The sequence below is a fragment of the Paramacrobiotus metropolitanus genome, unplaced genomic scaffold, assembly GCF_019649055.1.
Source record: "Paramacrobiotus metropolitanus isolate TYO unplaced genomic scaffold, Prichtersi_v1.0 Parri_scaffold0000300, whole genome shotgun sequence".
In the NCBI taxonomy this organism is placed as follows: domain Eukaryota; kingdom Metazoa; phylum Tardigrada; class Eutardigrada; order Parachela; family Macrobiotidae; genus Paramacrobiotus; species Paramacrobiotus metropolitanus.
The window spans coordinates 42,552-62,331 of NW_026570520.1; the positions used below are offsets into that span (position 1 = coordinate 42,552).

Here is a 19,780-nt window from a genome sequence, read left to right on the forward strand (position 1 = left end):
GTGTGAATGTTTTTACCAGACAATGAAAATGGACAAGTATAATTTGAACGCTGCATGTCTGAGAAATCTTGACAAACAGTCGAACACTATTCTTACCCACTTCAACAGAAAATGCTTTTAATTGGTGGTTCGCGTTGCGCTACTTTTTTGCGCATATTAAAAGAAGTAAAAGTAAATCATTCGAAAATTAAAATCCTGTCAGTTACGTAAAGTTAACCTAGATTGTAGTTGCTTGAATCCACTCTACACGCTACATATTTAAAACTTTAAAATGATTATTCTAATCCTAACAGCCTTTTCCGCTTTGAGCGTTCATACTTCATCAGCGCAATCGCAATGTGCCGGAGTGTGTCACAATCCGTTGTATGTTGTGGGTCAGACTGTTGATGTTTACCGGGTAAGCAAGAAACTCACGACACGAATATGCTATCGTTTATGCTGCTATGGTAGTATTTGAATTGTGGCGCATAGGTCAATGGGATCTGGTATGAATACATGGTTGGTTTCGACCAAGTGGCTACCAATATTGTAAAAAATGGCACCGTCCGCGGAACATATCCCGGTGCCCAGTCATCCTGCACAACGTGCTCTTACTTTGCGACGTGGTGGATTAATTACTATATTCCGGCTGTAGCGGGACAGACTGGACCAAATGCGCAATACAACTGCACCGGTTGGTACTTTGCTTTTTAATCGTACCGTTCTGCGTGGTACTTGAACAAAGCTTTACTCTTTATAATTAGTGCATATGAATATGTTTCACATGTACATATTTGTTTTGTACGGAAATAGAAACTAATTTTTATATAAGTAAACCAAAACGTTCAGATTTTTTTGCGTTTATGCAGCTATTTGGCATCAAGGAAATATGACCACAGCCGGCAAACGATATGCGGTGTCATTGTACAACGATCCCAATTCTGATATCTGTATGTTGTTCCTTTCTGACATTCACATGTCAATCATTAAAGCAATAATAAAAGGGTTAATTTTTATTTTAGTTAATATCACAACAACAATTTTATTTACGGATTACGACACAGTGGAGATTGTCTACGGATGCGATGACTTCCCGCTCAATACGGATGGGACATGTACCAATGTGTTGTACTGGGTGTTCACGCGAGTACAGGCGCCCCTGTTGACTGCTGCCCAGAGATCATACATTCAGGATAAAGTCGATACGTACCTAAAGCCGTTGTGCTACAGTTATGCTCAGATGAAGTTTTCTGGATTTGATTTGACCTTAAAAAATCTTCCGCCATGCAACATTGCGCAAGGATCACCTCCCTTTCCGCCCCGATTTGCCGCAACGGTGCCTATTTCACCTCCAATTTAACAGCATTATCTTTCGTGTGTATGTGTTGGCTGTGTCTCACGGGATACGCTCATTCTCATTTAATTACATAATTTTTAATACTGCGGGCAAGACCGCCCAGCCCAAGTTGTGTATCAAGCCCTTTGTAAAATTTCTGGTAAGACAACAATTGATAATGAAAACGAAATAAAAAATACTCTATATTTCATACACCGATACTCCTATATGTGATGTGAAGGCATTTTATACTTAGCTAACTTTTCAAGTCAATTACGTCAAAAGGTGGAAGCCGAGAGATGTACGACCTAAATATCCAAACCAAGCATTTTTGTTTGATCCACGCGTTATCTTTTGAAATTTTTCGTAAAAATCGCTTCCAAAATAGTCGCCCACTTTTTTTTGTTGCCTTGCTTGTTACCTTATTTGCTGTTGAACAAAAAGGAAGCTGTCAAATGCAAATTGTGCTGCCTTTGCAAACCAGCCAACCAGTTTGCTTTTGAAGTTTCCTGCACTGTTTTTGCCACCGACAATTGTGACAGCGCGGAACGAACAATTAAACAATTAAATCAATGCAATCACAAAGCACACACGTAAAAGTCACAACAACTGTCGCAAATCGTGTGACTTTTCGAATTTTTGATTTCATTAGTTCAAAGACGTCGTCCCGTATAAAAATGAAGCTCGATGTGCAATGGACTCAGAGAACAGCAGATATCTTCTTCGTACAAAATTTATCCTATTTTTCGTTGCCATGATGTTTGTTTTTCTTGTTGTGCTGATACTTTTTAGTTTTCTCCATGTTTCTTTTGGGCAATCGGCGTGCGCCGGTGTCTGTAAAGCGCCATTATATGTTACCGGACAGACGATCGACGTTTACCGGGTATGAATTAAAATTATATTCAGTAAATACTCGTATGACACCCATAACTGCAGGCTGCAGCCAATTAATCGCTTGCGCTAGCGGCTTACTTAGGTAACTGTTGCTATTGCGCGTCTTTAAGTGGTTGCAACGATCTCCATGGTTGAATAAGCACTGCTTTCAAAAATTTTGAAAGGTTTTTTTGCTCTAGTTTCTGTAAATTTTTTTGTTTAAACTTGACCTTAAGTCGAACAGATAAACATTTAAATTGCTAGTGTGGGCGGAAAGTGTTATCAAGCGTTAAACTCTTGATAAAATCTTAATTCCCTAAAGCTGCATCATATTACCCGCTTACGTATATTGCCCTTGATATAAGTAATTGCAATAATAATTCATTTTAATATCAATAATTTTCACGTCTTTAGTTATTATACATAGTGCTTTGCAGTTTCATGCAGCTCACTTTGTAGGCGAATGGATTGTGGTACGAATACATGGTAGGATTTGACCAAGTAGCTTATAATATCGTAAAAAATGGAACCGTGCGAGGCACCTATCCAGGATCACCTGTGAACGCGTGTACTTCCTGTGCATATTTTGCCACATGGTGGATTAATTTTTACCAACCTGCAGTAGCCAATCAAACGGGACCAAACGCTCTCTATAACTGCACCGGTATGCATACGAGCACTGAGCCATTCAAACGATAAGAAATTTGCATTTTATAATACAAATTAGGTTCCTTATAATAAATAATTAACTGCGACTTTGTTTGCGTTTTCTAATGAACACGCGTAAATTTACTATGTTTTTGTGCCGTTATTTTTGAATTAATCGTTTATCAAACCCAGTTTTATTAACAACTGGTACTCTAGCAGTAACACTGTTACAGTGCTGTTCACTATTACGCCAATATTTTTTGACATCTTGTAAATATGTCTGCACGTTTACGTGTAATTTAGCATATTTCTTTTACAAAACTGCAGTCGATATTTTCTGTTACTTTAGCAATATGGCATCAAGGAAATATGACAACTGCCGGAAAACGATACGCCGTGTCATTATACTTCGATATGAATTCGGAGATCGGTAAGACATTTAACATTGCCAAAACCAGTCGCTGTTTTGCATTGGGATGTCTAGATCTGTGGATAGCAATTAACAGATACTGACTTTTTATTGTTTATTCGTGTAGCAACAATAAACTGCTGGGCAAACAAATTCATTCTGATAAATTTTCTTTCTTGCGCAGTGAACATCACTACTACAATTTTATTCACCGATTATGACACCGTGGAAATTGTGTATGGTTGTGACGATTATCCCACAAACGCCGATGGCACTTGTTCTGCTCCTAGCTTTTGGGTGTTTACCCGCGTAAAACCACCGCTGCTGACCGATGCTCAGCGTAGCTACATCCGCGACAAAGTGGACAAGTATCTAAAGCCATTATGCTACAGCCATGCCGAGATGAAGTTTTCTGGGTTTGATTTGAACCTCAACAATTTGCCGCCTTGCAATATCGCTCAAGGCTCACCTGGACCGTTTCCATCGCGATTCCTTGCTACAATGCCCATTTCCAATCCTATTTAAATTCATAGCTATAAGAAGGGTCACTAAATACCGACGTAATACATACAATTCCGGTGATTCAATTGGTTCCTTAGTTATCTTGCTGCAAATTCGTTACAAATTTTTTAAACCTTTAATTTACTGCAATATTTTGACAAGTTGACCTTGCAAAGTGGGATATTGACAGTTGGGCAGAAAACATAATATAATTGCTTACTGGTAATTTATTTGTCAGTAGAATGACCTTGCAAAGTGGGATATTGACAATTGGGCAGAAAACATAATATAATTGCTTACTGGTAATTTATTTGTCAGTAGAATAAAAATAAAGGGTCAGTGTACACGGAAACTGGTAGAACACGAAGACGAAATGTACAGAAAATACAGTTCACAAAAGTCAACCAGCTTTATCTGCGAGTATCAACATCGGGGTTATTTTTGTCACGGATACTAATAAGATTATTTGAGCCACCGTAACCTCCCGTTGAACTGCTTCCCGTTCCATACGAACTGCTTCCCGTTCCATACGATCCACCGCTACCATACGAACCGCTTCCGGAGCCACTACCATAGCCCGATCCGCCAGCACCGTACGACCCACCTCCCATTCCATATGACCCACCGCTGCCATAACCACTGCCTCCTGATCCATATCCTCCTCCACCGTATCCGCCTCCCGGATATCCCGTGCCGAAGCCTTGCCCGAATGATCCCAAACTGCCCAGTCCCAGACCGCCCAGCAGACCACCGCCGCCCCCGGCACCGCCCATAAAGCCCCACGGCGGCAGACCAGTGATGCTGACCGTCTCCGTGTTGAAACCGCTGTTCATCAGGCCCATTAACCCGATAGGAGGAAAGAAGCCCAATCCCAGTCCACCCAGAAGACCGAGCCCGCCCAGGCCGCCAAGACCGCCTAACAGTCCCCCGCCGTAGAAGCCACCATAGCCGCCCAGACCGCCGCCGCCGCCGCCCCATCCGGAACCGCCACCGTATCCACCGCCGCCATAGTTGTTGCCACCGCCACTGCCGTAGTTGCCGCCTGAGGAGCCGTAGTTGGAAGGATTGCCGCCGGCGTATGCCGAACCACTTTGAGCTAGTGTTGCTATATGAATACAATGAATACATACAGATATTGGTATGGCATCAAAACTCAAAAAAACAGCGCATGATAAAATTAATATGATATTTATTAGCAGATTAGCATCGTAACAACATCGATATTACCTCGCAGTAGTCCACAAGAAGTCAAGGATATTAACAGAAAATTCCAGTTTAGGGATACCATTGTAGGAACGTTAGCGTATTGCCGTTCTGTAGAATGGCCCACAATTTACGGTCTCAGTATTCCGTCGTTGCCGGCACACAATGTAGAAATCGAATTATTGAATTGATATAGATGATTTTGATAGTAAACTGAATACAAGGTTTCAAAATGTTTTCGTGTTATATACATTACAGCGGCGCAGCGGTGTGTCCAAAAAATGGTTGCAGTGAAGAGGAAGATTATTACGGAAATTAAAGTGTTGTTCTACTTTTGGACAGTATTTCGCTGTTGGCCACAAAATGCTACATACCGGTCCATGGATGGATAGACGCGGATGGTCACGATCGAACGGGGTTTATTCGGTATGGTTTTACTTTTCTTTGCACATCAGTGCCTTTTATTGCGGCATGAGATGCGCTGTCCGTTGTACACTAGTCAATATAACTATTTCAGCAACCTTATGGATGTTTAGTTGTTTATACGATGGCATATACACCCATGTTAACCAGTAATCAGAAGTGGTCAGTAATTTGTGTTTATCTGCCGGCAGTACAGTGATTATTATAAACTGCAAGGCAGCGTCCATAAAACGCAATCTTAAGTTTCTTGTTAATTTAGTGTTACTTTGCTGACTTCTTGTGCACAATAAAATTAAACAGCGGTTAATGGTGACAAATTCAGACATTCCACACACTTTGGAAATGTATTGCAGTACTGCTTGCCTAGACAGCTACAGTACCTGTTCGAAATTCTTTGTACTCGTATTTTTCAAATATTAAATTGACAGGCAAGTAATCAGCCGCCCTAATTCAAAAACACTTTGTATTAGGTGTTTGTTTGCATATAAATTTTGATTGGTGTTTCTGAGGGTTACGAATTACCATGATATCATTCAAGTGTTTTTGTTGCTGTCCATACTGACGTACTGCAGGTACTACAGCTGCAGATGGTTTATCACTGATTCGATGAAACTGCTCCAAATTTGCAACCGCGCTTTGGTCGCGAAATGGTATTAGTGTTTTCTTAAAGCTACATGTAGCACAGTAATCAAATTGCCGCGACCTTTATTGGCTTTTTTTCCTCTCATTTATAAATGGTTATTTAACTGACAAACAGACAGAAATTATTTCGACGACTTGCAACAAACTTAGATGGAAAATACATCCTGCTCAAAAATAAGGTGCCCATGTTCATTTACTGATCATCAAAATGTTTAGCAAAAACTTGAAGCTCTGAATGTGCACCACTGTACAAATACTCGAGCATGGCGAAATCTCAACAAGAAAAGGGGGTACACCTGCTGCCGCACAGCTGATTCCGTCGGACATAAATAATATTTCCTTCTCCCAGATTGGCGCAGTTGATGCGGGGATTCATCGCCAGCAGCCGATTTATATCGTTGATTCCGTGAAGTTTTGCGAAATTCACACAGGTATCACCATTTCGCGCTACGGAATAGCAGCCCATACTGGATGCCTCTTGGATCCAGCATGCGGCGCAGATTAGCAAAATTATAACAGATTTCGAGTGACCCATCATTAGATAATAAGATGAACAGCAATGTGGTTGCTATGTCGGAAATGTAACAAAATACCTTCGAAGGATTTCTTTCAGCTCCACTCCAGTTAAAAAAGTCGAGTCGATTGCGAATAAATTACTGTAATAGTACACACGTGCCCCGTATATGCCTTTTGCCGTACAGTTTTGCCTTAACAGAATGCGTTATGCACATGTTTTTGTTTTTTTGGTTGTAAAACAAAATCAGAGAGTAGTCGGTTTTGCCGGAAGCATTATGAATTTTTTGTGAAATTCAAAGCACGAAATTTGTATTCGGAACAAGCTGTGAGGTTACAAGGAGCTACACTCCGTGTTTGTTAACATAAAACAATGTAATCAAACCAGTTTCCTTACGAATACACAATAGCATTATTCATGCACTCGAGCAACTGCGTTTGAGAATATGATGACCCTGCCTTTTAAAAAACACGCTGCAATTATAATATTATAGTAATTTTTTGCAAATCTTAAACTACTTTTCGCTTACTCACCCAGCATTTTAATTTTTTTTGCACTCGTATGAGCTGTAAATAGAAGTTCGAAAAAATGCGTAAGCCGTATAGCTATTGCGGGTGACAGCAACAGAATTACTAAAATCATCGGCTATGGAAGCAGTGTATGTATTTGCGGGAATAGCCATTATCGACCATCATGCACGACACGGCCGGGCGAAAAAAGCATTTGCAACAGGGTTGCAAGCTCCTGTTTGACGTCACCGGCTATAAACACACAATGTGCCATAATAATTGTCATCAGCGTTAAAAAGTCAAATATTGTTGTTAAATGAGTGGAGCTGCAGAAGAAATGTTATTGATGATTGTTAAAAACCGTGCAAAAGTATTGATTACCTAAGTGCACTTGCTTGTAACATCCCGCTGAATGGACGATGCTGCATTCCGAAGAAAGTACGGAAGAAATGCTCGATCATTTTCAAGATGTAATGCCACGGTCGACGGCCATGTACGAGTACTTCAGGTCAAACATCCTGCGTGGTACGCGAAAGCGTTGATCGTTTACAAGTCAGCTTAGCAAGTTTTTAAAAGCACTTTTGACGTATTAGCACATATTCAATACAAAGTTATATCGAAACGGGCAACAAATTCATCCTTCTTTTTAAGAAAATAGGATTTGAAGACAAACAGTGTGGCAAATACATTTTTGTTTGCAAAACAATTTTACAAATGGTGCCCAAAAACTTGAAGAAACCTAATTATATTCTGGTCATTATATACAGCATTCTTGCAGTTTTTCTGGTTAGGAGAGTTAGCTGACTATGCCAGACTTCATGTCTCTTCGACAATAAATTATTCGCTTTTTGTTGCATACCTCCTATCTGCAGTATGTATTTATCGTAATATTGAGTGACTATAAAAATAATACGTAACTAGTGCCCTCTTAGATTTAATAAAAAAGCATCCGTTTTGTTTCGAAAATAAATAAATAAAAAAAGTTGTGAACAATAAATAGCGCTGTGTTTTAAAAATACCATTTTGTGCGCAAATTTTATGCACAACAACTGCAAAAGTAATCCATAAAAAATAAAAAAAACTTCCCAGTAGATAATAAATAAAATAATATACTGCACTGGAAATTTTCGTTTACAGATTAAGTAATATATACTAATTTTTTGACACAGAACTAGATGTCGGTTTGTAAATCTGCATCGTTTTTAGTTGTATCAGTTCGTAAGCATCCAAAACAGATTTCGAGTAAAAATGATTGTTGCAATCAACACCGCCTTCTTTACATGTTAGGTTACTGTGTGAGTCAGATGCCGCAAGTCAATCGAAAACACTTTGTGAGTCGTGACTATACCTGCTCCACTGTATTATACCTGTGCTTAAGTCGCTGTAAATTGTATAGTCCTGTAAATGAAAAGTGCGCACAACAGTTGACCCCGACCTTGCGCATGTTACAAGTGTATCTAATATTCAATACGACATTCTGGAGCGACACCAATTTTATGAGGCATCGTAATTCTCGTATCTACATCTACTGCATCGCATCGGTAGCTTTGTACTTCCTGTTGAAAGACTCAATGATCCGTATGTGGCACCTCCCATCAAACCATTCACATCTCGTGCTCCAGTCGCTTTTTTCGGACTTATATAATCTTGCTCAAACAAGAACACTTGCACGTAGTGTTTACACAACCTTCTAGAAACTTGTGCCATACTTGAACCGAGGTTGCGTTGACCTTTATCTACATCACAAAAAATTTAAATACTTGTAGAAGCAAATCTGGCCTTGGAGTTTTACCAACCACAGGAAATATTTTGGGTTTCCGACGCAGCTTTGTACATTGACCTGTTAAACGGCGCGTGACCTTTTTTGAATTAGCGTTAAATTGTATTTCAGTGGAGAAATAGCGGAGAAATGGCGGAAGTTAATGGAACCACAACTACCACCGTTCGGCCACCGGCTTTGCGAATGGTCATCAAGAAGAGCTACAGCATTGAGGTAACCGTGGAGAAAATGTTCGCTAAAATTCCTATATAATTACACGTATCAGCGGCACTGTCACTGAGTTATACATAATTTCATAGTACGTGTTGCAAGATACATTATTCTTCTTGTCGTGCCCCCTTCCTGCTTGTGCGCGACCGAAATTGTGTATTTAATTTGTAACCTTATAGGCTGCAGACTTGCAACTAGAAAATCGCTGCACAAAGCAGTAATATTTTTGTCTGCTGAAATAGTGTATCTGTACAAGTGTGTTGAGCAAGCTCAAGGTTGCGCATATCCGCAGAACGGCTATACATCCCGAAATCGCAGTCTGATCGAAGATGCCAAATTTGAGCACCACGAGCATCAAGTGCAAGAGCGGGCAATCCGCCAACACCGTCGGCAGTCCATTTCGCAGCAGTTCGGTAAAGACATACCGGAAGAGGAGGAAGAATCAGGGGATCTGCTCTTACTCAGTGAATGGTGTGACCAGTTAGACAGTCATGCAAAGCAGGCGATCGTTCCTAGCACACTGGTCTTGTCGCTGAAAACTGGATTAGAAATACTCCCAGAACTGCTCCTGATCTTGCAGGTAAATGTTTCAGCAGTGCTAAGCATGCTCACGTTAATTGAGCGCATTAAATTCATAAATTTACGTAAATATGGCATGTTAAATTTAAACGTGTAAGCTTAGAAGTACTGTGAACTGGTGTGTGCTATAGAAATATCAAGTGCACGTCGTGCATATCGAGACACGCAGCAGCAAAAAACGCAATGGGGCATTCGACGTGCTGGTCAGTGTGCGCAGCAGTGTTGTGGCATTATTAACGGGCGCCAAAGAACTGAAGCACGTCAAACCCTTAGCGGAACTAATTATCCTCTCCGAGCAGCAGCTATCCATCAAAGACTCATGGTTCCCGCGAAGAATTGCCGAATTGGACAACTGCAATCATCTAATGACTAAGTTCGAACCTGAACTGGACCATGACCATCCGGTACGTATGTTGAAATCGGTATTATAATTATTCTTAATACCGTAATATTATAGAAAATGTTATACCATTCCCACCACTTGCACGCATTTGCTGATTTAATGATATTATAAGTTATAATCTATTACAATTTCATGTTAAACTACAGAGTACTTCCTTCCTCTGCAGCACACTTATACGGTACATGTACTAACATAGTTTGTATTACGTCTAGCTTTTACAGGTGCGTGGCCACAATCAGCTCTCGAATCTTGCCATAATATGTGCAAGAAAAATTACCTTTTTCCCAGTCAAGAATCAATATTGTATCGTTTAGACAGTTTTGCGCTGTTTTATAATTGACCAAATTACAAATTTTTAACACATATGTGTCTCCACTTCAAGCTGCAACAGTTCTGCAGAATGTATTTACATAGTTTTTGCTTTTAATAATGACCTATCGGCGTAATTCCAGGGTTGGTCGGATGCCGCCTATCGGAAGCGGCGACAGGCGATTGCGGATGTGGCTTTCACGTACCGACAGTATGTAAAACACCCAGCGCGGCTGCGTTAACCTTGTTGTCTGTTACGTCATCATCGTCTTCGTGACTTTTACTTAAAAAGAAGACAAATAGTTTGTGCACAGCAAATAGGCAAATTGATTGCTGGGTGATATTTATTAACGATATGGCCACTGTGTAATTTGTGTGCAGCGGCGACACCATTCCCGATGTGGAATACGCACCGGAAGAGGTGGAAACGTGGCGGCTTATTTATCGCCAATTAAAGGAACTACAGCCGACGCACGCTTGCAAACCCTATCGCGATATCTTTACTATGCTGGAAAAAGAGGGAATCTACGCGGAGGACAAAATCCCACAACTAGAGACTGTTTCCCGATTCATGAAAAGTAGTAGCCGATAATGCTAATAGACTACAATCAAGTATGAGCCCAAAATAGCTTTGGGAAAGCAAGGGTCACGCTAACGCCAATGGCAGCTGCATTAGCATTTAATTGAATAGCGTTTAATTAAGGCTTCCACAATGGCCTTATCTGGCCAATAAAACTATACTTTTTCTTGCTCTCGGGATTGAGCATAGTACACGTTTGACCTTTGCAAAAACTGTTTGGAGTATGATAGCATAATCAGAGCATATTTCAGGCCGCTCAGGGTTTTCACTGCGACCTGCTGCCGGTTTACTGACTGCCCGGGATTTTCTTGCTAGTTTAGCGTTCCGAGTATTTCAGGTGCGTTTCTCAAACGGCAGTACTTATAGCAATGTATCTGCGCTTCCTTCAGAAACTTATTTTCACGTATGCTTGTTCATTGTTGTAATTGTATGTTGCAGTGCACGCAATACATTCGTCATGCCTCTAAACCAAACCATTCTCCTGAACCGTTAAGTACCTATATGTAGTACAAAAATCGAAATAATAGTAACACGGTCATAATGAACTAACACAAGTATGGATGTACTTACTGGCAGAGACTGTGTGCACGAACTGCTGGGTCACGTTCCCCTGCTGGCGGATCCCTATTTTGCGCAGTTTTCACAGGAAATCGGTTTAGCATCTCTGGGAGTGTCCGATGAAGAGATAACAAAATTGTCTACGGTACGAACATACTGTGGCTTGGCCTAAACCATCCATGCCGACTGAAGCTTTTTTCAGTTGTATTGGTTCACTGTGGAATTTGGATTGTGTAAAGAATATGACACCATTAAAGCGTACGGGGCCGGTCTTTTGTCATCTTTCGGTGAACTCATGCATGCATTGTCGGATGTTCCCGAAAAACGCCAATTTGATCCCTTTTTAACGGCCATAGAACCCTACCAAGATCAAACATATCAGGTAAAACATGGCGTTTTAATTAATCACCGCTGTCGCTGAAAACCGGTGACTACTTAAAACGCCATTCACAGAACATCCACTCGTATAGGCTGCACTTGTAATAGGCATGAAAACTGAAAACATGGTAGAGTAGAGGTTACGTCGACACGCGCTCACACGAACTTTACTTTGCAGGATGTATACTTTGTTGCGGACAGTTTTGAAGATGCCAAAGAAAAATTCAGGTAAATAAAGTTGCTTCTTTGAGCAAGTATTCAACAAACCATGAACTTAGGCAGATAAATCACAAACGTACGCAATTCATTACAGTTAGTAATAAAAGTGCCGCACCCTCACTTTTCTACAGAATATTCGCTCGTAACATTACAGGGACTATATATTCACGTGACTACTGCCGTCCCACTTATTGTATTTTCTGCCGTCCCACTTATTGTATTTTCCGAAGAATTTTACATAGGTGCAAAATAGACGAGTAAGTACGTCGGACGTTGTTACAGGATGTATACTGCGTCAATTAAACGTCCCTACGCTGTGCACTACGATCCCTACACACAGAGCATCGATGTCCTGGACACGGCGGAGAAGCTGCTGACGCGCTTCGAGGATCTCAAGACCGATGTGGATCGCATTCATGGAGCTATGGTGACCCTGAGCAATGCAGGATCCGTCAAGGGCTGATAAGCACAGCAGAAATGATCACATTCTGTTTGCAAACATAATTACTGCGGTATCATAAACGTAAGCTACGTACTTGTATCATAAATAATTATTATTATACAGTTTTATTGCAGTAAAACTTGCAAACCGTTGTAATGCGCTATAATTTATGAACTTATCATGCTGTAAGTACCTCTCAGCTCGATCAAATTATGATCAAGTAATTTGTCAATGTTTTCCTGTTGTTTAAAAAACGAAAACAAAGGCAACCGCAATTTCTCGTAGCAAACGAACAACAATATAATCCACCTCCAGCTATGTCGCAAGATTTAAAACACATAAACAAAGGTCCGTTTGACCCACACATTTGAGATCTCCAGTTTAGAAAAAGGACCGCTATAAAAGTGCTCAATGCGGAATACATTATGAATTCTGTTCAGAATAAACTGAAATAAGAATCTGGACAATGGCGTCCAATTGTGTTTGATCCAAGTCGGAACAGAGCGCCTAGAAAAATAAACAAGATTACGAAAGACAATCAGCGGATGTGGTGTGAGCAACAGTAATCCATGCCTAACGTCGTTAGTTTAGGAATTTTCAGCAGTAGCTGCTACTGCATATCTTCAAATATTTTTAGCAGAAAAGTATTTTTTGCGCTTGGGCAATACAGCCAGTTCTGTTTCCCCTGTTTTTCTGTTGTACATACATACTGTACGAGTACTTATTTTATCGTGAGAACAATTAAATGCGAAAAGCAGCAAACTGGTGGTCAAATGTCACTGGATGAAAGAAGCTACCGGGGCACAGGGTGCCAAAAGCCGATATTACGGAATCGCCCAGTATGCGATTGTTATTAACTAGAGTAGTCAATTCAAGCGCAGTACTACTGCATTAAACAATTTATACAATAGGAGCAACTATCGTACGAGCATACGTAATCCCATGTATTAACGTTAAACTCCATATTAAACGAATGCCGAGTACACTCTAGCGAATTTAAGCTAATTAAATCCGTTTCATTCACAATTTCCACGCACAATAAATCAAGTGCTGACGTACCTTGGTCCATGGTTGTCCCGATTCACTAACAGGAACGGCAACATGAAAAATCTGCAAGGCGCAAGCAATAACTGCGACGGCTAAGTGTTCCGGTAAGACATCCATAACCAACGATGTGCAATAGGAATCTCGCAATAACGCCCTGTCCGCCACAGAAGAAAACACGATAAATCATAGTTGGATGCGACTTGGATAAATACAGGTTAACAAGATTATTCTTTCACTTCGTTGTAGGAAGATTCGATTTACGAGCGCCTCGTATCAAATGGCAGGATTACAAGTAAAATTCTCACCAACAGACTCCGATAACAGGATGCTCTCTTAGTACACCACGAGGTAACCAATCTTCAAGAACTTTGAGGAAGCATACGAGATACTAAAAACAGAAATACAGTGTAATGCTTAATGAAGTATAAGCTGAAAAAATTAATGTCATCAAAAGGAAGGTAAAAATTACTCAAGACAAAACAAACAAACATTTATTACGACAAAACGGGCTGCCTGATGATCTTCAAGCAATGGCGTCCACACTAACCAATTTTTGGTTATGCGCGTAATAAACACTGTCTTTTTAGCTTTTAGATTGGCTGATCGGGAATGATTTGTACCCGATGTTGTTTTTCATGGCAGCTTTGCTGTGGTTTTGTTTATACTGTCCTTACAGTACCTTGTGCGGATGGTGACAGTCAGGATGGAAATTCATTAACCGCAAAATCCACAGCTCCAACGTCATGAAAGAAGTGCGCAAAGCATAGTAATCATCGATGTTCGTTAGTTCGCGATCCCGGAAAACGGTGCTAAAATAATGGGAGATTCGGTGAATTGTTTCGCTTTAAAATTTCGGCACGCTTATAATAAACGTTACGTACTGACTTGTATGCCACGTTGATCAATTTTCGCACGTTGAGGTGATTCTCCTCGATCTTTCCGGCCAATAATAAGCAACCACAGGCCAAACTCTGTCAAAACGCCAATATTTCCGCAAAAATAAATTATTAACTTCAAAAACTTCATGGATTCGTGATCAGTCCTTCTACGTATAAACTGTAAACGGAAATGGGACGTCACAAAATGTGTATTAAAACTACTTTGTGCATCGCTTATCGTTTGTCCATAGTAATACATCTACCATAAAACTGCAGTGCAGCGGATTATACAGCTACATAACCGAAACATACTCTCAAGTCTCAACCGAACATCAGCGATGTCGAACATAAAAAGAATAAACGACAATTAAAAGAGAATTGTAACAACTTACAAATCAGATCAATCAGATCAGAATTATCAGATCAACTGCCTTCAAGACATCAATCTATAATTTTATTAATTAATATTTAAGGAAAAATACAAAAGCAACCAGATAGTATAGATAATTTACACAAATTAGTAAATTATTATTTACAGAATATGACGACTTCTATAACTCACGTAATCATCTTCGAAGATATTCATTGCCTTTCCGAAAGCACTGGAGTTCCCCGTGTTCTTGGCATTATCCTCCAACGTATCGCTGCTTTTCTGCATCAGACGCTTGCAGCGCTGGAAGAGCATGCAACCAGTAGCCACCGTAAGTTCCCTTGCATCAAGTTTCAATCCTGCAAAAAAGCATGACGGAATAACAAACATTCTAAATCTAATGTATTAATCAATGTGTTGCAGACTTGCAGTGGTGCTATGCTCCATCTCGGGTTTAAATTTGCAAACGGACTCACCACATTCTTGGATAAATAAAATAACTTGTCTCCACTGACAATTTCCTCCAAACATTCCAGATGACTGTCGCGAGAAAGAGCGAGGAGTCGACATGGTGTCATTAGAAGACGTTTGAAACCTTTACCCAAGTTTTCTTCCTCCGGAAAACGAAAGATGGTGCCACAAAGCCACACAACTAACAACAAAACGGAAAAGTATGCTAAGAAAACTTCAAAAATTACTCTGTTTGTAATAAATGTAACAGGTTGCACTTGTACCCGTACAAGCGTAGGCACGAGTACGGTGTGCAGTATGTACAAAGAACATATAAAACATGTGATTATACGAAGTTTTGTTAAATTCCATTCAAACTGACTTCTACAGCGCCGAAAAAAATTGTGGATAGAATGACACAGATGCGGCATCTATGACACTATGACAGATCATTATTTTTCAGAATTCCTTATAAGCACGTACAGTAGAGTGATAATTTACATAATTAATATTCCATATTTTTTTGAAATTTCAGTTTTTTTCCAAAACATAACTGAAGTCATATTCTGGTGTCTGACTAATAGTGTTATACTGAAATCTGAAAAACTTCCACGTTTTCACAAGTTTTTGAAGAATCTTCGATGTAATGTTGGAAAAATCGGTTTCGTTGCTACATTGGAGAGTGTGCGAAAGTTAAATCGAACCTTATGCTTGTCGTAATCAGCTAGTGCGTTTACACTCACTGTGATTCCACTGCCGTCGAATCTTTGACTGACTCGCTCGCTCGCTCGCGTCTTCCACGTCTCTCTCGCTTTCACACTGACTTGTTTTATCCCTACTCGCTTCTCGGTAACAGCGTGCAGCCGATGTAACCACCAAGCGCAAACCACCCAAAGACGATCCTGCTCTCCATCAGAGAACGGTGCATGGATGTATGTTTATTAATTTTGCTCATTTTAAATGCGGTTGGTGTGTGTTGCATTGTTGCTTGCCATACACCCCGCATAATTGTATTGTGATCGTCCTTTCCACATAATATACTCTTATAATCTCTATATTCTTTAGTTCCTTCTTTAAAATTACCAAAAAAATGATTCATGTGTAATGTAGAGGAGAGCAAGCGGTCTTTTACCTTATTGATGCTTCCGTTGCGCGAGTTTTGTTTACAAAACTTTAAAAAAGAATAGGTTATGCGTGCCTTTTCCCCTAATTTGTAATAGGGGTTTTTTGCCGCATAACAGCAAATGGAACTCAATAAAGGTTGATATATATATTATATAGAGTACCTTTAGAATTTGATGATAAGGCAACCGCCCGCATTTGTATGCTTCCAAAGCCTGAAACCTGAAACGGAGAATTGGGTACTCGTACGAGTATTATTTGTAGCGTCTTTTTGAAACAGCTGTCTCAGCCTGTCTGCGGAGTGCTGCGTCACTTACCATTAGTTTTTTATCATTTTTTAATTTTTACTCAATTTTGATGTTTCGAAGTTAGTGTACAGTATTACTTGCTTTACGATAAGAATCATGATTGAAGATCGGTTGACAGATTTATAATAAACCTTTTTTCCCATTGCCTGCTGCTCCATACGGGCTGCGAATGAGCGGAAAGTTTTAATATTTTATAACTGTACGAGTATTTTACCACCGTGGTGATACTGCACATACTGTACGTCGTACTGAGCCTGTTTTTATGATTGTCCTGAGATGTCCTCCCAACAGTTTCCCACTTCACACTAAAATTTGTAGCATTTTACTCATAAAGATAACACTGCACTTTGTTTACTCGTAGTGATTTATTTTGGCTGTGCGGTTGGCCTGTTGCATAGTATACGAGATGCTCATTTGAGCACTAACTGCTCAGTGCTCACATACTTGTCGTATTAACGTATCGGAATTCTGCGCGGACTTCTGTCAGCAGCCTTTTACAGTTTTACCTGATGCATACAGTTTTATCACCACTATTATTATCTTTAGGTAAGCTCAACCAAGGGTCCTAGGCTCCTAGCCAAGTGTAGTACCTAGTACGATAAACGGCCTGGGAAAAACTTCTATCTACTGTAAACATTGAAAGTTAATTTCTTAGCAGCTAAAGCTACCTTACAGCTTGCAGTCTTCTTATCATCTTATTAGATTTATTTCATTGTTTCTCGGTTTCTATAATCTATACCCACTTGCGTGAATGTAACTTATTTACATATTTTCTGAAATGTACAATAACTGAAGTTTGCGTTTAACGATGACTATGGAGGTGTATGACGAAAATGCGTACATGGCATGGTTGGAATCTGTTTCCAGATCGAAGGCGAGCCATCCCCATGAATGCATGAATCACCTCCATCCCCCCGATTCCTTCAAGCATCCCCGACCCCAACAGTACATCCGGCACTTCCGTCTCTGCCTGATCGCGGGTGGCATCTTCACCCTACTGCTGCTGCTGTACTGCATCGTCGCCAGTGTGTCTTTCGTCGCGGAGGCCGAGGACAATCTTATAGTATTGAAAAATTCCGTGCGCTCTGCGCATGTTCGGCTAGCTTCTTTATCACTGCGCGATGAAATTTTGGATACTCAGAGACGGCGCGTAATGGGAAATACGGTAGACGACGAAGATGAAGGGCCTGATAAGCGGCGGGGGGAGGGAGTGACGGTCCGCCGGAGGAGGGTGGGGTATGTCTTCCGGTCGGTGGATGGATCTGATGGGCTGTGAATTTGTGGCGTGCTCTAATCGTGGTGGTTACGTGATCCGTGTTGCTCACATGGTTAATCGGGAGGTGGAATATTCACTACAGCAGGTATGGAATTAAGTGAGAGCTTAGACGTTGTACTTAATTCTTACGCGGTTGCTATAAGTAAAAATTAAAAAATGGCTATCACATCGTTGGTTAGTAACATAATCTTCGGCATGGTTTTCTTTTTTTTGTATCAGTAGTTGCTTACCGTATTAGTGGTACGGTAACTTGAGAATATCCCAACGGTACATATGTCAGCCTTTGTCGAAAATTTTCGTCCTTTACGAAGATTTTATGTGGTCATTTCCGCTTGTCGTCGTAATGGTTTTGTTTTTGTTGCAGTATTCGGGACGTGATATTTTATCCCGGTTGTGTAGTGCAAGTCATGCCAGCTCACTGGAAGTCTGGATGTGCCTGGTGTTTGTACGGTTTGAGATGTCTGTTGTCTCGTTTTTCAAAGTTTATCAAAAATTTGCAGCTTTTTCCGTGTCTAGTCTCATGCGTATTGCAATAGAGTATTTTGTATTTTGAATAAGTGTATCGTTTTATGTTTTGTCGTTTGAGGTTTTTGCGGCTTGGCCGTGGGAGTTGAATTTTGTTCATCTCTTGTTGCCTGTCAGAATAACCGGTTCCACTGCGTAAACCGATCATGAAACACATCTTTGTAAGCAGGTTTTGTGTCATGATTGGTGTTGGCGCATTCTCTGGAATAATAAAGAACCGTGTACATTTGCTGACGAGTAAAGTGTTTGCAGATAGCATTTATTTATTTGTTTGCAGCAAATTAATCACCAGAGCTCAACAACGCACTTGAATAGCCTTTGGTTAAACGCGCGAGAACCCCCTCCCATGAACAATGGAACATATCGCTTTTTATGGATCACAGGCTGTTAACTGTTAATCATGAAACTTTTAAAAGCTTAAGCTTTTAACTTAAATTAACCTTTTAACAGAGCTTTGCAAAGCAGAAAAGAGTTCAACGTGAACAAGAGCGACGGAGTTCGTAATCTACCCTGAAGTCGATTCGACTGCGATGCGACGACAACGCTGCTAGAGTATGGCCATTCCAGTTCCTTCGTTAACATGTTCCTGTGAACGTTTTTGTAAAGGTTGTGCAGTGTGCACCGATCGTAAAATATGGTCCCAGCGGTACATCAAAATTATGAATCTGGTAGATCTGAAAAACTGAAACAGCCAGTCGTTTTGAATCAACCAACCGCATCTTTAAGTGTTACACTGTTACTTACCGTTAGAAATGGATTTGTTTTTAAACATCAGTACGCTGTACGGTAGTAGCGGCTGTACAAGTAAGTACTGTATCTATACGCACATCTGCTATCATCCTGCCTTGTGAGGTACCGCATCCACGGTCTACCTTGCATACCGCCGGTATGGTAGACCGTGGATGCGGTACATTGGATGCGGGATGGCGTTGAATAATCGTACGTTGTCCAGCCTGTGGCTTCGAAACAATGCAGGTATACAATTCAATATAATTATAGGTATACAATTCAATATACAGGTATTCAATTCAATACAGTATTATACAATACAGGTATAATCAAGTACGAAGTGTAGGAAGTTGTACGAACGTTTATCTACGAACGTTTATGTGCGAACGTTGTACGAGTATTCGAGATCATACCAGAAAAATGGGTACAGAAAAGTTTTCTTTCTCTTCTAGACAGTGCAGACTGCACTGCAGTCAGTGTTCACGCAATTTCCTATAACATTAGTACAAGACTACAAGGTCGGGGATAACGAGTGCACCCACTCTAATTTTATTAAAGTCGACGAGTTATCCTTTGGATT

General features: G+C 40.4%; 5 protein-coding genes and 1 long non-coding RNA gene across 10 annotated transcripts; 4 read left to right on the plus strand and 2 right to left on the minus strand.

Moving 5' to 3' along the window:
* The first annotated feature begins 178 nt into the window (after positions 1 to 178).
* On the plus strand, positions 179 to 1,484 carry LOC129601921 (uncharacterized). Its single transcript, XM_055500854.1, has 4 exons — positions 179 to 397; positions 472 to 673; positions 849 to 929; positions 1,002 to 1,484. Exons 1-4 carry the CDS (start codon positions 272 to 274, stop codon positions 1,337 to 1,339), a joined length of 747 nt encoding a protein of 248 aa, XP_055356829.1. The 5' UTR covers positions 179 to 271; the 3' UTR covers positions 1,340 to 1,484.
* Positions 1,485 to 1,976: 492 nt separating this feature from the next.
* LOC129601917 (uncharacterized) lies at positions 1,977 to 4,106 on the plus strand. The gene is made up of 4 exons (XM_055500850.1): positions 1,977 to 2,198; positions 2,648 to 2,852; positions 3,186 to 3,266; positions 3,430 to 4,106. Exons 1-4 carry the CDS (start codon positions 2,010 to 2,012, stop codon positions 3,768 to 3,770), a joined length of 816 nt encoding a protein of 271 aa, XP_055356825.1. The 5' UTR covers positions 1,977 to 2,009; the 3' UTR covers positions 3,771 to 4,106.
* Positions 3,981 to 5,174, minus strand: LOC129601919 (uncharacterized). The gene is made up of 2 exons (XM_055500852.1): positions 4,974 to 5,174; positions 3,981 to 4,851 (listed from the first exon to the last, which is right to left on the minus strand). The coding sequence occupies exons 1-2, from the start codon at positions 5,032 to 5,034 to the stop codon at positions 4,157 to 4,159; spliced, it is 756 nt and encodes a 251-aa protein (XP_055356827.1). The 5' UTR covers positions 5,035 to 5,174; the 3' UTR covers positions 3,981 to 4,156.
* Positions 5,175 to 7,353: 2,179 nt separating this feature from the next.
* LOC129601922 (tyrosine 3-monooxygenase-like) lies at positions 7,354 to 12,756 on the plus strand. Its single transcript, XM_055500855.1, has 12 exons — positions 7,354 to 7,507; positions 8,929 to 9,030; positions 9,320 to 9,607; positions 9,738 to 10,010; positions 10,462 to 10,529; positions 10,700 to 10,896; positions 11,150 to 11,235; positions 11,337 to 11,386; positions 11,475 to 11,601; positions 11,659 to 11,838; positions 12,013 to 12,062; positions 12,336 to 12,756. Exons 1-12 carry the CDS (start codon positions 7,457 to 7,459, stop codon positions 12,514 to 12,516), a joined length of 1,653 nt encoding a protein of 550 aa, XP_055356830.1. The 5' UTR covers positions 7,354 to 7,456; the 3' UTR covers positions 12,517 to 12,756.
* LOC129601923 (cyclin-Q-like) lies at positions 12,630 to 18,632 on the minus strand. Of its 5 annotated transcripts, XM_055500857.1 has the most exons (11): positions 18,177 to 18,632; positions 17,512 to 18,082; positions 16,527 to 16,584; positions 15,392 to 15,442; positions 15,267 to 15,330; positions 14,983 to 15,149; positions 14,428 to 14,513; positions 14,222 to 14,351; positions 13,848 to 13,930; positions 13,555 to 13,696; positions 12,630 to 13,002 (listed from the first exon to the last, which is right to left on the minus strand). In XM_055500857.1, the coding sequence occupies exons 2-11, from the start codon at positions 17,565 to 17,567 to the stop codon at positions 12,919 to 12,921; spliced, it is 921 nt and encodes a 306-aa protein (XP_055356832.1). In that variant the 5' UTR covers positions 17,568 to 18,082; positions 18,177 to 18,632; the 3' UTR covers positions 12,630 to 12,918. The 5 variants fall into 5 exon arrangements, with proteins under 5 accessions (XP_055356832.1, XP_055356836.1, XP_055356835.1 ...); XM_055500861.1 differs by lacking the exons at positions 16,527 to 16,584; positions 17,512 to 18,082; positions 18,177 to 18,632 and adding an exon at positions 15,984 to 16,141; XM_055500860.1 differs by lacking the exons at positions 17,512 to 18,082; positions 18,177 to 18,632 and having other exon boundaries at positions 12,633 to 13,002; positions 15,267 to 15,426; positions 16,527 to 16,579.
* Positions 16,665 to 18,688, plus strand: LOC129601924 (uncharacterized). Its single transcript, XR_008692304.1, has 3 exons — positions 16,665 to 17,216; positions 17,538 to 18,031; positions 18,311 to 18,688. It is a non-coding gene; the product is annotated as an uncharacterized LOC129601924 (long non-coding RNA).
* The last annotated feature ends 1,092 nt before the right edge of the window (positions 18,689 to 19,780 follow it).

What these genes read in the sequence shown, in the direction of transcription:
- LOC129601921 (XM_055500854.1), top strand. Translation starts at nt 272, where the DNA reads ATGATTATTCTAATCCTAACAGCCTTTTCCGCTTTGAGCGTTCATACT. An exon ending in TGCGCAATACAACTGCACCG is followed by an intron (nt 674 to 848) that starts GTTGGTACTTTG and finishes GCGTTTATGCAG; the next exon opens with CTATTTGGCATCAAGGAAAT. An exon ending in CGATCCCAATTCTGATATCT is followed by an intron (nt 930 to 1,001) that starts GTATGTTGTTCC and finishes TTTTTATTTTAG; the next exon opens with TTAATATCACAACAACAATT.
- LOC129601917 (XM_055500850.1), top strand. Translation starts at nt 2,010, where the DNA reads ATGGACTCAGAGAACAGCAGATATCTTCTTCGTACAAAATTTATCCTA. An exon ending in AGACGATCGACGTTTACCGG is followed by an intron (nt 2,199 to 2,647) that starts GTATGAATTAAA and finishes CTCACTTTGTAG; the next exon opens with GCGAATGGATTGTGGTACGA. An exon ending in CGATATGAATTCGGAGATCG is followed by an intron (nt 3,267 to 3,429) that starts GTAAGACATTTA and finishes TTTCTTGCGCAG; the next exon opens with TGAACATCACTACTACAATT.
- LOC129601919 (XM_055500852.1), bottom strand. Translation starts at nt 5,034, where the DNA reads ATGGTATCCCTAAACTGGAATTTTCTGTTAATATCCTTGACTTCTTGT. An exon ending in TTCTTGTGGACTACTGCGAG is followed by an intron (nt 4,852 to 4,973) that starts GTAATATCGATG and finishes GTATTCATATAG; the next exon opens with CAACACTAGCTCAAAGTGGT.
- LOC129601922 (XM_055500855.1), top strand. Translation starts at nt 7,457, where the DNA reads ATGCTGCATTCCGAAGAAAGTACGGAAGAAATGCTCGATCATTTTCAA. An exon ending in AACTGCTCCTGATCTTGCAG is followed by an intron (nt 9,608 to 9,737) that starts GTAAATGTTTCA and finishes TGTGTGCTATAG; the next exon opens with AAATATCAAGTGCACGTCGT. An exon ending in AGATAACAAAATTGTCTACG is followed by an intron (nt 11,602 to 11,658) that starts GTACGAACATAC and finishes AGCTTTTTTCAG; the next exon opens with TTGTATTGGTTCACTGTGGA.
- LOC129601923 (XM_055500857.1), bottom strand. Translation starts at nt 17,567, where the DNA reads ATGCATTCATGGGGATGGCTCGCCTTCGATCTGGAAACAGATTCCAAC. An exon ending in CTTATCATCAAATTCTAAAG is followed by an intron (nt 15,443 to 16,526) that starts GTACTCTATATA and finishes TTTTGTTGTTAG; the next exon opens with TTGTGTGGCTTTGTGGCACC. An exon ending in ACTGTCACCATCCGCACAAG is followed by an intron (nt 13,931 to 14,221) that starts GTACTGTAAGGA and finishes TTCTGTTTTTAG; the next exon opens with TATCTCGTATGCTTCCTCAA.